Source organism: Saccopteryx bilineata, chromosome 9 (assembly GCF_036850765.1).
Source record: "Saccopteryx bilineata isolate mSacBil1 chromosome 9, mSacBil1_pri_phased_curated, whole genome shotgun sequence".
Taxonomy (NCBI): domain Eukaryota; kingdom Metazoa; phylum Chordata; class Mammalia; order Chiroptera; family Emballonuridae; genus Saccopteryx; species Saccopteryx bilineata.
In genome coordinates this window covers 40,780,608-40,797,551 of record NC_089498.1, presented here as the reverse complement: position 1 = coordinate 40,797,551, position 16,944 = coordinate 40,780,608, and the positions used below count along the sequence as shown (strand labels likewise).

General features: G+C 46.3%; 1 protein-coding gene across 1 annotated transcript in view; it reads right to left on the bottom strand.

Moving 5' to 3' along the window:
• The window catches only part of LOC136313067 (Wilms tumor protein 1-interacting protein-like), a 29,837-nt gene extending 15,111 nt beyond the window's left edge, over nt 1-14,726 (bottom strand). The window contains exons 1-2 of the mRNA XM_066243176.1: nt 14,021-14,726; nt 1,302-1,403 (exon numbers count right to left, since the gene is read on the bottom strand). Of these exons, the coding sequence (XP_066099273.1) occupies nt 1,310-1,403; nt 14,021-14,682 (756 nt within the window). The 5' untranslated portion in view covers nt 14,683-14,726 and the 3' untranslated portion in view covers nt 1,302-1,309. The remainder of the gene's footprint in view (nt 1-1,301; nt 1,404-14,020) is intronic.
• Between the last annotated feature and the right edge of the window lie 2,218 nt (nt 14,727-16,944).

Genomic DNA, 16,944 nt, shown 5'->3' with positions numbered 1-16,944 from the left:
AACAGGACAGTGTTCTTCCCTAGAAGGTGGAATCTGGGAGAGAACCCTCAGACTGACGGAAGGGGCCAGTCCCCAGAGCGCCCTAACTGACCTGAGGTGGCCGGTCATGCACGTTTGTCTGGGGTCTATGCTGGTTTTAACACCAAAACTCCAGGATCCCAAAAATCCCCATGGCCTGGGCACCCATGATACAGGCACAGAAAGTATTCAAACATTCCCTGGGGAAATGCACCATCAATTAAGATCTCAAGGAATTCTCACAGGCATACTCCCACAATCAGAAATTACAAAACATGAGGAAACAAGGATCACGATCAAGAGAGAGGAGAAACATTAAATAGTATGAGTAGAAGTTCAGATGATATCAGATAGTGGAAATATTAGATGCATAATATAGTATAGGCATGTTTAATATGCTGACAAAATAAAACCAGATGTCTAAAGCATGAGACTACAAAGATTTCATGGAGAGGACATCAAAAGCAACACTTATAAACAAAGATTCATTAGACTTCACAAAGAATTTCTATTCAGCCTGACCAGGCGGTGGCACAGTGGATAGAGCGTCGGACTGGGATGCAGAGGACCCAGGTTCGAGACACCGAGGTCGCCAGCTTGAGCACGGGCTCATCTGGTTTGAGCAAAATCCCACCAGCTTGAACCCAAGGTCACTGGTTCCAGCAAGGGGTTACTCGGTCTGCTGAAGGCCCGTGGTCAAGGCACATATGAGAAAGCAATCTATGAACAACTCAGGTGTTGCAACGTGCAATGAAAACTAATGATTGATGCTTCTCATCTCTCTCCGTTCCTGTCCGTCTGTCCCTATCTATCCCTCTCTCTGACTCACTCTCTGTCTCTGTGAAAAAAAAAAAAAAAAAGAATTTCTATTCATCAGGAGACTTCATTCAGAAAGTAATGAAGTACAATTAGGTTAGGTAAAGAATTTACATCACACATAATCAACCAAGAACTTTTATCCAAGACGCATGAGGAACTCCTATAATAATGGAGAGATAAGTGTTTTTCTGCTGTTGCAAAAACAACTTCTCAAAATGATTTGACTTAACACTGTGCCTGTATCATACTTTTATTAAATAAAATATTAAAGGCCCTGGCCAGGTAGCTATGTTGGTTAGAGCGTTGTCCCGATACAACAAGGTTGCAGGTTTAATCCCCAGTCAGGGTACATACAAGAATCAACCAATGAATGCATAAATAAGTGGAACAACAAATCGATGTTTCTCTCTCTCTCTTTCCTAGGTGGTTCATGGTGCAAGAGGGGCCAGAAAGAGGTTACCTACCACAGGAGTCACAGGTGAAGCAATCGGTATGATACAGGCTCCCCATGGCCTGGCATGCTTGCCTTGCTCCGTAGATACCAAGCCCACACTTGATGCAAATGCCTGTGGGAGAAGAGGCAGGACAGAGCAGTTAGTACCATAAATATACAGCTGGTGCATCCAAATCCCAGCCCTAATGCTCCCCACCAGTCCGACCTTGGGCAAGTGAACTTCTCTAGGCCTCCATCACGCACTCACTAATGCCTAACCTGGGGACGATACGGGACCCACTACTTAGGGTTAGTTGCTGTTGCTGTTCAGCAGAGCACCTGGTACAGAGTCATCCTCGCCTCAAAATCATTATGATGGTTTATACCTAGAAAGTCACCCACGGCCTGCTCTTGGGACTACAGAAAAATCCTTCCTTCTGTCTATGAGACAGAACAATGAAGACCACACAGACACAAGTAGAGCAGTCACTGACCCTCCCCGGTCATACTGTCCTCATCTGAACCGTAAGGCTCACTTATTCTTGTTCAGTCAGGACTTTGACGGCAGTAACCTGCCACATCCCCTGCACATTTAGGTGGTGGACATTCTGCCATGCACCAATCAAGTCCCCACCCTCAAGGAGCCTGTATTCCAGTGGAAGGACACAGACCACAACACATAAATATCTAAGGAGGAATAAAGTGCTATGGAAGAAAATAAGGCTGTTTAAAACCATGTCTGTGTGATTTTTATGTAAGGCAGTCAGAGCAGGTTCTGGTGATCAGGTGAGGTCTGAGCAGAGGTTTTAACAATAAGGGAAGGGTCCCAGCCAGGTGACTCAGTGGCTCAATATTCGTCCTGGTGGACCAAGGTCACAGGTTCAATCTCTAGTTAGTGCATGCACAAGAAGCAACCAGTGAGTGCACAACTAAGTGGAACAAGTTGATGCTTCTCTCTCTCTCTCTCTCTCTCTCTCTCTCTATATATATATATATGTGTGTGTGTGTGTGTGTGTATATATATATATATATTTATTTCTCTCTGGAAAACAGAAAAGTGGATGTCAAGAAATGGCACCGTGAGGAGCAATACCGATAAATATCCCCAAAATTTCAACAAGTTCTTCAACCAGAGACAGAAAAACCTATCCTTGGAGCATCTAGAAGTCCCACACTGAACACGAAGTACTATCAACAAAACCACCCTCAAATGCCGTTAAGGAAAAGGAAATCATATATCATGGATACAAAAGACAGAGAGGTAGCACAGATAGATGAGGAAATATCTATGGAGAAAAAATTTAATATATTGGAAACCTTGGAGCTAAATGACAGGGAATTTAAAATAGAAATCCTAAAAATACTCAGAAATATACAAGAAAACAGAAAGACAATTTAGGGAACTCAGAAAACAACTCAATGAACACAAAGAATATATTACCAAGGAAACTGAAACTATAAGAACAAATTAAACAGAGATGAAAAACTCAATTCACAAACTGAAAAATGAGGTAACAAGCTTAGCAAATAGAACAGGCCAGATAGAAGGTAGGATTAGTGAAATAGGAGACAAGCAACTTGAGGCACCAACAGGGAGAAGAAGAGACTCAAAAATTTTTAAAAATGAGGATGTCCTATAGGAATTGTCTGACTCATCAAAAAGACTAACATAAGAATAATAGGTATATCAGAGGGAGAAGAGAGAGAAAATGGAATTGAGAATATATTCAAATAAATAATCAATGAGAACTTCCCAAGCCTGTGGAAAGAATTAAAGCCTCAAATTCAAGAAGCAAACAGAACACAGAGTTTTCTTAACCCCAACAAACCTACTCCAGGGCACATAATAATGAAATTGGCACAAACCAACGACAAAGAAAAAATTCTCAAGGCAGCCAGGGAAAAGAATAATACAAAAGATAAAGGAAGGCCTATTAGATTATCATCAGATTTCTCAACAGAAACTTTACAAGCTAGAAGAGAGTGGACCCCAATATTTAAAGTCCTAAAAGAGAGGAACTTTCAGCCAAGAATACTATACCCATCAAAACTATCCTTCAAATACGAAGGAGAAATAACACATTCACAGATACAGAAAAGATGAGGGAATTTATCATCAGAAAAACCCCACTCCAGGAATTACTAAAGGGGTTTTTCCAACCAGATACAAAGAACAAAACAAAACAAAACCACAAGTAAAAGCTCCACCTAGAACATAATAAAACCAAATTTAAACTGTGACAACAATAACAAAAAATACGAGGGGTGGGGGGTGGACGGAGATTAACAGTACCAAAGGACGATGGAGTGTGGAAGTACTCACAAGATAGTGTACTACAGTGAACAGGGTAGGAACCCTTTTCATTACTTAATGGTAACCACCCTTGAAAAAACCACCACAGAAGCACATGACTTAAAAAAGATAGCCACAGAGGAAAGAAGTATGGAATACAACCAAAAACAAAAACAAAAACAAAGGATAGAAAAACAAAAAAGAATCAAACAAGATACAAAACTAACAGAAAGCAATTTATAGAATGGCAATAGGAAACTCACAAGTGTCAATAATTACACTAAATGTAAACAGATTAAACTCACCAATAAAAAGACAAAGAGTAGCAGAATGGATTAAAAAGGAAAATCCAACTCCATGCTGCCTAAAAGAAATACATCTAAGCAACAAGGATAAAAACAAATTCAAAGTGAAAGGCTAGAAAACAATACTCCAAGCAAATAACAGCCAAAAAAAAAAACAGGCATAGCAATACTCATATCTAATAATGCTGACTACAAGACAGCAAAAGTACTCAGAGAAAAAAATGGTCATTTCATAATGATTAAGGGGACACTGAATCAAGAAGACATACAATTCTTAATATATATGTACCAAACCAAGGAGCACCAAAATATATGACAGCTACTTATTTACCTTAAAACAAAACCTGACAAAAATATCAATACAATCACACTTGGAGACCTCAATATACCGCTGACGGCTCTAGATCGTTCATCCAAACAGAGAATCAATAAAGATATATTGGCCTTAAACAAAACATTGGAGCACCTGGATATGATAAACATCTACAGGACATTTCATCCCAAAGTGACAGAGTATATATTTTTATCTAGTGTACAATGATCATTCTCAAGAATTGACCATATGTTGGGCCACAAAAATAACATCAGCAAATTCAGAAAAATCGAAATTGTACCGAGCATATTTTCTGATCATAAAGCCTTGAAACTAGAATTCAATTGCAAAAAAGAGGAAAAAAAAACCTCACAAAAATGTGGAAATTAAACAACATACTTTTAATAAAATGAATGGGTCAAAGAAGAAATAAGCACAGAGATAAAAAGATACATACAGACAAATGAAAATAACAATACAACATATCAGAATCTATGGGATGAAGCAAAAGCAGTGATAAGAGGGAAGTTCATATCACTTCAGGCCTATATGAACAAACAAGAGAGAGCCCAAGTGAACCACCTAACTTCACACCTTAAGGAACTAGAAAATGAAGAACAAAGACAACCCAAAACCAGCCGAAGAAAGAAGATAATAAAAATCAGAACAGAAATAAATGAAATAGAGAACAGAAAAACTATAGAAAAAATTAATAGAACAAGGAGCTGGTTCTTTGGAAAGATCAACAAAATTCACAAACCCTTGGCAAGACTCACCAAGGAAAAAAGAGAAAGGACTCATATAAACAAAATCCAAAATGAAAGAGAAGAAATCACCATGGATATCATAGATATACAAAGAATTATTGTAGAATACTACGAAAAACTATATGCTACTAAATTCAACAATCTAGAAGAAATGAATAAATTCCTTGAAATACAACCTTCCTAGAGTGAGTCAAGAAAAAGCAGAAACAGACCAATTAGCAGGGAAGAAATAAAAAAAAACTATTAAAAACCTCCCCAAAAATAGAAGTCCAGGTCCAGATGGTTATACTAGTGAATTCTATCAAACATTCAAAGAAGATTTGGTTCCTATTCTACTCAAAGTCTTCCAAAAAATTGAAGAAGGCATACTTCCAAACACATTTTATGAGACCAACATAACCCTCATACCAAAACATGGCAAGGACGGCCCAAAAAGAACCCTACAGACCAATATCTCTAATGAATACAGATGCTAAAATACTAAACAAAATACTAGCAAATCGAATACAACAACATATTAAAAGAATAATACATCATGATCAAGTGGGATTCATCCCAGAATCTCAAGGATGGTTCAACATACATAAAACGGTTAACGTAATACACCATATAAATAAAACAAAGAACAAAAACCACATGATCTTATCAATAGATGCAGAAAAGGCATTCTATAAAATACAACACAACTTTATGTTTAAGACACTCAACAAAATGGGTATAGAAGGAAAATATCTCAACATAATAAAGGCCATATATGATAAACCATCAGCTAACATCATATTAAATGGCACAAAACTGAAGGCTTTCTCCCTTAAATCAGGAACAAGACAGGGTTTTCCACTCTCTCCACTCTTATTTAACGTGGTGCTAGAGGTTCTAGCCAGAGCAATCAGACAAGACAAAGAAATTAAAGGCATCCATATAGGGAAAGAAGAAGTAAAGGTATCACTTTTTGCAGATGATATGATCCTATACATCGAAAACCCCAAAGAATCTACAAAAAGACTACTAGAAACAATAAGCCAATACATTAAGGTTGCAGGATACAAAATTAATATACAAAAGTCCATAGCCTTTCTATATGCCAACAATGCAACATTAGAGAATGAACTCAAAAAAATAATCCACTTCACGGTTACAACAAAAAAATTAAAATACCTAGGAATAAACATAACAAAGAATGTAAAGGACCTGTATGATGAAAACTACAAACCATTGTTAAGGGAAATCGTAAAAGGTACAATGAGATGGAAAAATATTCCTTGTTCTTGGATAGGAAGAATAAATACACTCAAAATGGCCATATTACCCAAAGCAATATACAAATTTAATGCAATTCCCATCAAAATTCCAATGACATTTTTTCAAGAGATGGAACAAAAAATCATCAGATTGATATGGAACTATAAAAAACCCCGAATAACCAAAGCAATCCTAAAGAAAAAGAATGAAGCTGGGGGCATTATAATACCTGACTTCAAACTATATTGTAGGGCCACGACAATCAAAACAGCATGGTATTGGCAGAAAAATAGACACTCAGACCAATGGAACAGAATAGAAAGCCCAGAAATAAAACCACATATATATGGTCAAATAATTTTTGATAAAGGGGCCAAAAATACACAATGGAGAAAAGAAAGCCTCTTCAACAAATGATGCTGGAAAAACTGGAAAGCTACATACAAAAGAATGAAAATCGACTAGAGTTTGTATGCTTGTACTAAAATAAATTCAAAATGGATCAAAGACCTAAATATAAGACCTGAAACAATAAAGTACATAAAAGAAGACATAGGCTCTAAACTCATGGACTTTGGTTTTAAACAGCATTTTATGAATTTGACTCCAAAGGCAAGGGAAGTGAAGGCAAAAATAAATGAATTGGACTACAAAAGACTAAGCAGTTTTTGCTCAGCAAGAGAAACTGACAACAAAATAAACAGACAGCCAACTAACTGGGAAACGATATTTTCAAACAATAGCTCAGATAAGGGCCTAATATCCATAATATACAAAGAAGTCATAAAACTCAACAACAAACAAACAAACAATCCAATAAAAAAATGGGAAGAGGACAATGAACAGACAGTTCTCCCAGGAAGAAATACAAATGGCCAACAGATATATGAAAAGATGCTCATCTTCATTAGTTATTAGAGAAATGCAAATCAAAATAGCAATGAGATACCACCTCACACCTGTTAGATTAGCTATTATTACCAAGACAGGTAATAGCAAATGTTGGAGAGGCTGTGGAGAAAAAGGAACCCTCATTCACTGTTGGTGGGAATGTAAAGTAGTACAACCATTATGGAAGAAAGTATGGTGGTTCCTCAAAAAACTGAAAATAGAACTACCTTATGACTCAGCAATCCCTCTACTGGGTATATACCCCCAAAAACTCAGAAACACTGATACGTAAAGACACATGCAGCCCCATGTTCATTGCAGCATTGTTCACAGTGGCAAGACATGGAAACAACCAAAAAGCCCCTCAATAGATGACTGGATAAAGAAGACGTGGCACATATACACTATGGAATACTGCTCAGCCATAAGAAATGATGACACCGGATCATTTACAACAAAATGGTGGAATCTTGATAACATTATACAGAGTGAAATAAGTAAAACAGAAAAAACCAAGAACTGCATTATTCCATACGTAGGTGGGACATAAAAATGAGACTAAGAGACATGGACAAGAGTGTGGTGGCTACGGGGGAGGGGGCACAAAGAAAACTAGACAGACGGCGACAGAGGACAATCTGACTTTGGGTGATGGGTATGCAACATAATTGATTTATGAGATAACCTCGACATGTTTTCTTTCAACATATGTACCCTGATTTATTGATGTCACCCCATTAAAATTAATAAAAATTAAAAAAAAAACAACAGAAAACTTTTTTTAATTAATTAATTATTTATTTATTTTCATTTTTCTGAAGCTGGAAACAGGGAGAGACAGTCAGACAGACTCCCGCATGCGTCCGACCGGGATCCACCCGGCACGCCTACCAGGGGCAACGCTCTGCCCACCAGGGGGCGATGCTCTGCCCATCCTGGGCGTCACCTTGTTGCAACCGGAGCCACTATAGCGCCTGAGGCAGAGGCCACAGAGCGATCCCCAGCACCCAGGCCATCTTTGCTCCAATGGAGCCTTGGCTGCGGGAGGGGAAGGGAGAGACAGAGAGGAAGGAGAGGGGGAGGGGTGGAAAAGCAAATGAGCGCTTCTCCTGTGTGCCCTGGCCAGGAATCGAACCCAGGTCCTCTGCATACTAGGCGGACGCTCTACCGCTGAGCCAACAGAAAACTTTTTAAAACATTTTAAACAAAAAAGGGAAAACTGCCTGATCAGGTGGTGGCGCAATGGACTGAGTGTCAGACTGGGACACAGAAGACCCAAGTTCCAAACCCCGAGGTTGCGGGCTTAGTGCGGGCTCATCCAGCTTGAGCACAGGCTCTCCAACATGAATGCAGAGTAGCTACATTGAGCGTGGGATTACAGACATGACCCCATGGTCGCTGGCTTCACCCCAAAGGTTGCTGGCATGACCAAGGGGTCACTCATTTTGCTGTAACCCCACAGTCACGGCACAGATGAGAAAGCAACAAATGAACAACTAAGGTGTCTCAACAAAAAACTGATGATTGATGCTTCTCATCTCTCCCTTCCATCTGTCTGTCCCTATCAGTCCCACTCTCTGCCTCTCTGACTCTGTTTAAAAAAAAAAAAAAGAAAAGAAAGAAAGAAAAAGAAAAAAGGGAAGCTGCTAAGCAGGCACTAGGAATGACTGGGTGGAATCGGAGACCACCCCTTGCAGCACAGGGTGGGGAGCCTAGCAGGCAGAGGAGGGGCGGTACTAGAGGGGTCGCCAGCAATGCCAGGGCAAAGCCTGACACTACCCCTAGGAGACTCCCTGACCAGCCCTCCTGCAGACCCAGCCCACAGGTGGCCAGCCCACACAGCAGAAGTCCCCTTCCCAAAGTTACCCAGAGTGTCCCTGGCCACACTTCAGAGGGCTTGAAGAATGTTCCACATGCCCTCTGAATCCAAAATCTTCTGGCTGCTCTAGGACACGCTGCCCTCACCCATTCCCTCCTGCGGTCTACCAGATCTCTCTCCTGGACATTTAACCATGCTCAAGCCTCTTCCAGCCTTTTTTTTTTTGTATTTTTCTGAAGCTGGAAACGGGGAGGCAGTCAGACAGACTCCTGCATGCGCCCACCAGGGGGTGATGCTCTGCCCATCCGGGGCGTTGCTCTGTCGCCATCAGAGCCATTCTAGCGCCTGGGGCGGAGGCCAAGGAGCCATCCCCAGCGCCCAGGCCATATTTTGCTCCAATGGAGCCTCGACTGTGGAAGGGGAAGAGAGAGACAGAGAGGAAGGAGAGGGGAAGAGAGAGACAGAGAGGAAGGAGAAGCAGATAGGCGCCTCTCCTGTGTGCCCTGGCCGGGAATCGAACCCAGGACTTCCACACGCCAGGCCGACGCTCTACCACTGAGCCAACCGGCCAGGGCCTCTTCCAGCTTTAAAAAGACTTTCTCTTACCATCGGCCACCCATTTTCTTCCTCCCCTCAGTCAAGAAAGAAAGCTTAGTTCTACACTATCATCTCCTAACTGTGCAAACTCATGACTTCCTCTTCAGATACTGCTGGAAGGGGACCTCTCCTCTTTGGTTTCCAGGATATGACCTGCATCGGCTTTCTGGTTCCTCTCCCTTCCCAGCTCTAGTGGGTATTCTCCTACTCTGTCTTGGGTCTCCCATGCCTGTTCTCCCAGGGGTAGGAGGACTGCTTCATTTGCTAGCAAACCCAGGCAGGAATGTAGAGGTGGCTGCTGGGGACCTAGGTGAATGGAGGAGAGCCATGGCCACCAGATGTCACAGCCATGCCTTGGCTCTGCTTATGGCTACTGGAGGGACACACAGGCCCAGCATTGCTAAAGGTCCTATTTTTCAAAAAAAGTGAGGTATCTAGATTTGTATATGGAATCTTTCCATACTGAAATTACTAACATAAATGTTCTGAAATGCAGAAGGCAACATACCATATCTGCAGGTCTTCCTGGGCAGTCCCCAAATCCTCTCAACACCCCATAGAAGCTCTGTCCCAGCCGGGACCCCTCTCCGCACTCAGTGCTCCACCTCCCAGATGGCCTCCAGGCCACTCCAGGTCCAGAACAGAGGTCCAGGGTCCTCCAGAAAACTGCTCTTCCTCCGAGTTACTGCTCCAGAAATGGCACTTTGGGGAGGCCAGGTTTTAGGGAACATCCGGTTTGGCTCTCTCCCACCTGCAACTCTGATCTCGGCCCCTATGCCCTAATCTTGACTGAATTCCCTTCCCTCACTCCCACTACCTGATTCACCATCATCAATTCTCACCCCAATGGTCATTTCAACATCCTCATGGTGTCACAGCCTGGCCCCCCAATCACACATCCCAAATATTGAAGGCAGACTTTCCTTTCTTTTTTTCACTTTCTTAAAAAATTTTTAGAAAGTTATATTTAATGGAGTGAAATTGATCAATAAGAGTACATAGGTTGCAGGTGATCATTTCTCTAAGACTTTTTTTTTTTTTTTGCAAGAGAGAAAGAGTCAGAAAGGTACACACAGACAGGAAAGGGAGAGATGAGAAGTATCCATTCTTCGTTGCAACTCTTTAGTGTCCTTAGTTGTCCATTGATTGTTTTCACTTATGTACCTTGACCGGGGGAGGGGGGGGACAGCTGACTGAGTGACGCCTTGCTCGAGACAGCGACCTTGGATTCAAGCTAGCTTGAGACTTCGGGGTCTCGAACCTGGGTCCTCCGCGTCCCTATCCGATGCTCTATCCCCTGCGACACCACCTGGCCAGGCAAGATTTTTCTTTCTAAAGTGAAATGACCCACTATAAACCTTCGCTCTTGTCCATCTACTTTGAATGCCCAAGCTTTTCTTTCACTTGTGTAAGTTATTGAACTATGTAGTGAAAAAAATAGAGGTCAGCTACCTGAGGGACACAGGAAGAATGATGGGCTATGACCTTGCATCGTGAGATTTTTAGTTCTCTTTGATGTTTCCCTAAATATGTGCCTGCATCATTTTAACAAAAATATACTGAAGAAGAATCAGAAGCAGGAGGGACCTCAGAAATTCAGGGAGCAACCCAAGCCAGTAACGTAATTGATCAGAGTGTCGTCCTGATAGCCAAGACTGTGGGCTCAATCCTCAGTTAGGGCACATCCAAGAATTAAATAATAAATGCATAGACATGTGGAACAACAAATCAATGTTTCTCTCTCTCTCTCTCTCTCTCCCCCTTCCTCTCCCTCCCTCCCTCACTCTCTCCCTCTCTCTCTCTCTCCCTTCCTCTTTCTCTAAAAACAATAAATAAAAAATAAAATCTTTGAAAACAATTCGGGAGGAAGATAGTTTAAGCAGAATCAACTCCACCTATGGAAAGGAGCAGCGAGGCCCAGACCCACAAGGCCTGGCAAACACCCAGGAGAGTCACCAAGGTCATGTGCAAGAACTGGGTCAGCCCAGTAAGAGGAGATCAGAGTGGATGAGCAAAGACGATGCTAACCGGACACCCGGCTGAAAAGATGAGATGAAAGGGGCAACCAGACCTCGTGGCCATGCAGCTTTGGGGATTTTTGTTTTTAATAAGAAAAACCTTTCTTTAAGATTTTATTTATTATTTTAGAGAGGAGAGAAAAAGAGAGAGAGAGAGAGAAGGGGAGGAACAGAAGAAAGCAACAACTCCCCCATATCATATGTGCCTTGACCAGGCAAGCCAAGGGTTTCAAACCTGTAACCTCAGGGTTCCAGGTCAACGCTTTATCCACTGCGCCACCACAGGGCAGGGAAGACTCCTGTCCATATTTGTAACCGAAGGAAAAGCACCGGTGGGAAGAGGAAAGGTGAAGATGGGGTTGGAGATGGAAGGGTATTTGCCCTCAGATGACGTGGACATAAGAGCCTGTGGGGAAGGGAACAGGAAGCCACTGGGGAAGACAGCTGCTGACCTCAATTTTCTCAGCAAAGGAGGAAAGGCAGGGCCAGAGGAGAGAGGAAGGTTCCTGAGGGAATTAGAGGGAACTGACCAAGGCTTAGGGCGATGGATGGTGCCAAGAAGACCAGAAGACCATCGCCCTTCCCCTAGCACGCAGCGAAAAAGGGAGCTGCAGCACAGGCACAGAGCTGGGCTCTGCAGGACAGACAGCGATTGGAGGAGGCAGAGGTACTAATGAGATGCAGGCCACAGTCAGAACTGAAGATGGCAGCAGCGCAGAAAAAAACAGGGTGTGGATCTGAGAGTGGGTGGCTAAGGACAAGGCAGAGAGGTCACCAAACTTAAAGAGTTGCCAGAAGCCTGAGGCTATTGGCTGGCTAAAGGCAAGGGACTCAAAACTCTGAGGAGAGACAGAGGGACCGGGAGGTCAGCTGGTGTCAGAGCCAGGAAGGAAGGGGCCGGAGAGGAAGAAACACCCCAAGGAACAGGTTCATCAAAGATCAGCTGACTCAGGCTACCTGAAGACGTCTTCGTGCAAAATTTTATACTATTCAGTTACCTATATTTTTAAAATCAGTAAAATGGTACCTAAATGTGGCTTCTCTTTGGGAAAAAAAAGATTTATCATCCCTCACCTCCCCCTCCCACGTGGCTTCAATAGTTCGGAATTGAGGGATAGCTCCCTTTAGAAAGGAGGACCCACTGCCCCTTATGGTCTTGTGCCTGGGACCCATTCACTTCTCCCATTAGCTGCCTGGGTATAGCCACCTCCATTCCACACAGACTCATAAGTACCTGCGGAGGTCCCCAGAACACATCCCACCAGCTTCTGCAAAGCATAGGGACAGGTGAATGAATGGTCTTCTGTCCACAGAGCAATGGAAAGTCTTTCTCCTCAGAAGACAGTCCAGAGAGGAAACAGCTTCCTAACTCCCTGCCTTTTCCCAGGATGGTCCCAGACCATGTCACAGCAGCCACACCACAAATTCTCACCCTACAGCTCCCAGATGTGCTTACCCTCCCAAAGGCAGGCCCACACACTCCCTTGACCACCTGACCCCTCCTGGTCTGCAACCCAAGGGAATGGAGTGCAACAAGCCACATGCTCCTGGCCTGCTTTGCCCACATTCTTCCCTTTGCCTGCAATGCCCCCATCTGACCTGTCACATACAGCTTCCTCCTCCCCCCAGATCCAGCTCAGGGCGGTCCTGAGCTGCTAGCTGAAATGAATGCAGGGAACCCAGGACAGCCTCCATCCCTGGCAGGATGAACACCAGCCGCCCCCCTTACCCCCGTTAGAGTCCGCTGCCTGGACTGTCCGCCCAGCAGTGAGGGAGGGAAGGAAGCCCCAGGCATCTTTTCAGAACCTCAAGCCTAAGAGTCCTATTGTTGTCCAAAGGACTAACAGGGTTCCGTGAGACCCAGGGTCCCAATGGGAAATGAGGACTCAGAAACTGGTGAGGTTTGCAAATGCTGTCCAGCAGGATCCCCTCTGGAAACATGCCACATACAAAGTAAAGCTTAGAAAGAGGACAGCCCAGAGACTGGCTTGGTCCCCTCTGCTACAGGGTGGACTCTCCCTCCCTCACACACTCTACCAACAACAGCTACCATCACCAAACACTCAGGTACGAGGGGGTCCGGTGGAAACCCGGCCACTTACTACCCTGCTTACTGTCTACAAAGACACTGCTGCCCGGAGGGCAAACACCAGGAGGATGGGTCCCTTCACAGTTTGGGCCAAACGTGGTCACAAAGTAACCAGTAGGATGAACAGAAGCAAGTCCCAGGAGTTAAGAAGAAATTAGCCAGAAATGGCTTGTTGTGCCTACATATTTACATGGCTTTTTCTCCCAGTTGGGATAAGGGCTTCAACTCCCTTTCCCAGAGCCCCTTTCTGGCTGGGAGACTGAGACGCGAGATCGGCGGTCCACACTCACACACTTCCGGCGAAACACGCCACCGACTCCCCTTCTCATCCCGGCCACTAACAACGCCCAGCCCCAGTCACCCAAGCTGTGCTCGACCGAGCCGGACGCAACCCCGGGGCCGTCCCGACCGCTCACCGAAGGAATCCCGCGCCGTGCGCGCTTCCAGCGCCCGCTCCAGCTCTCGGGTCAACGCCTCCAGCCGCCGCTCCGCCGCGCTCGGGCCGCCCTCTCGGCCCAGGGGCAGCTGGAGCGAAGGCAGAGGGAAGGGGGCCGGCCCGGCAGACTCGGGGGATTAAGTCGGCGCGGGGCCGGGGCCGGGCAGGAGCAGGTCGGGGTAAGCGCCGGCCGAGCCGCGGGAGCCGAGACTGGACCCGCTGGAGCGGGCGCTGCCCACCGACGGCGGCTCCGGACCGGGACGCGGGTCCGAGAGGCCTGAGCACAAACTGCCGTGGCGCTGGTCGTAGCCCAGGCTGATGCCGCTGGAACGGGCGCTGTCGCTGCCGCCGCCGCTGTCGCAGCCCGCCAGGCTGGCCCGCTGGCTGCCCGCTGGCTGCGCGCTCATCTCGGGGCCGCCGCGCGCCGCGCTCCCCACGGCTCAGTCCGTCCGTCCCGGCTTCGGGGCCACTGGCGCCGCCCTTCCCTCGGAGGCCCAGCGCCGGCGCCGCCTCGTTTCCGAGCCCGAGTCTCGGCCCCCGCCGACCCCGGTCCGGAGAGTCGCCGCCAGGCTGCAGCTCCCGCAGGGCCAGCCCTGCCAGGAGCAGAGCCGCCTCGTGCTCGGCTACCCGGGAGCGCTGCATGGCTCGGCCCGCCGGTCCTCGCGCCTCACCTCCGCTTCAGCTTCGCGCCGCCGCATCGTCCGCCCGAAATCCGAGCCCGCCCGGGAGCGCGGTCCGGGACCTGGGGCGCTCGCGGCGGAGAAATGTGCGCTCGGAGACGCCGGGCCACGCCCCCTTCCCCGCGGCCCCGCGACTGCGGGGACTCCTTTGTGGGGCAGGAATGCGAGGAAGGAGACGGCACTGCGGCCCCTGGTGTGTGGGGAGTGAAGGTGGCGGCGCCGGAGCTGGAGGAGCATGGAGGGGCGCAGAGGCACCGCCAGAACCCCGCGCAGGGTCGCCGGGCTGTTTTTCGGAACTACCCCTGGGCGGTCCGGAGGCGAGCTGCGGCCGCCGTCTTGCGCCGGGACTGTAGGGTCTGTGGAAGGGTCGCGGATCCGCGCGAGCTGAGCTGTAGGCGGGTCCCGCCCTCTCGCGGGAGAAATAGAAGCTTACAAACATTTCCCACAAACTCCCTAGTCCTACTTCCCAAATCTGCCACACTTTCAAAACTCTTGCCTTCCCCTGAAACGCTGCGCCAGATCCAGGACACTGGAAAATCCTCTACATCTGGAGCATATGCGCCCCTAGTATCTCGCGTGACCCCAAGACCCCAGTCCAGCCCTGGACCATGTGGTTCCTCACTGCTTTCCGGAACCCCCATCTGTCTGTTGGCGAAGGCGCCTAGAGCAGGAAGCTGGGGTTAATTGTGGATTGCTTCTTGCTTCTGGTTGCTCTATGCAAGACTCCAAGGCCAAGCCAGGCCCAAGCAGATGTCAGGTTGAGCCAGTGGATGGCTGGCCCTAGGCTATGGCCACCACTTTCAGTCACCAAGACATATTAGGACTCCCGGTTTTTCCAGCACTTGCCTTCAGGGATGAGGTGGGGCTTTGGGGGCCACACGAGGTGAGGGGAGGAAGAGAGGTGTCTAAGGTTTTGTCCCCCCAAACACAAGCTACAAAGCCCTTGTCATTAATTTCACACAGCTGATAAGGTATGCAAACCCTTATCTGTCAGGATCTCCAGAGGATGAGTCTCTTTTCCAGCCCCTCCCCCAGCAGAGAATTCCAGCAAGGAACCCACAGTGACCCTGGAAGCGGGGAGCCTGAACCCGGAATTGTCCTGGTGCACACTGGTCAGGACGTGGGCCCCCACATTGCTGAGGAGCCCATCGTGGCCCATTGTCCTCAGCAGGCAGTTGAGCAGTGTCCCAACCCTCAGCTCCTCCCCAGCACCTCTCAGAGCTTGCAGCATCAACACCACCCCCAGTCCCCATGCTCAGGGTAATGGGGAAGGCACAGGTGAGGACAAGCGTTTTGGGGAGCAATTATCCAAAGAGCTGGCGATTAAAAAGTGACCTGAGCCTCACCTATGGTGGCACAGGGGATAAAGCATGGACCGCGAATGCCGAGGTCACCTGTTTGAAATCCTGGGCATGCCCAGTCAAGGCACGTAAGAGAAGTATCTACTATAAGCTGATACTTCGCACTCCTCCCCCAACCCAGCTCCTCTCTCTAAAATTAAAATCTTTTTAAAAAATTATCTGAGAAACGAAAGAAATGATCAACAATGAGATACCATTTCCCCATTATCTCCCTTTTTAAAATGGAAATTTTGCCCTGGCTGGATAGCTTTGTTGGTTTGAGCTTCATCCCAAAGTGCACAGCTGGCCCGTTCAGTCCCTGGTCAGGGTACATACAGGAACAGATCAATGTTCCTCTCTCTCCCTATTCTTCTTTCTCTAAAATCAAGTAATTAAAAAAATTTTTTTAGAGAGAGAGAGGAGAGAGATGAGAAGCATCCATTCATAGTTGCTTCACTTTAGTTGTTCATTGCTTCTCATGCTTGAGGGAGGCTGCTCAAACTCAGCCAGCGACCCCACACCCAAGCTGACGACCCATTGCTCAGCTGACAACCTTGGGGTTTCAAACTAGGAACCTCAGCATTTCTGGCCAACTCTCTATTCACTGTGCCACCACCAGTCAGACAACAAATTTTTAGGAAAAACATTTTTTTTAATGGAAATTTGGTTGAGTGTGGTGAAACTTGCATATATTTTATTGGTAGTGGTATAAGTTGGCACATCTTGTTAGGAAGACCAACTTCAGTGTTACATCCTCCCAAATGAAAACTCTGCCCAGGCCAGATAGCTCGGTTGGTTAGAGCATCATCCCAAAGCACAGAGGTTGCCAGTTCTATCTCTGGTCAAGGCACACATAGGAACAGATCCATGTTCCTATCTCTCTC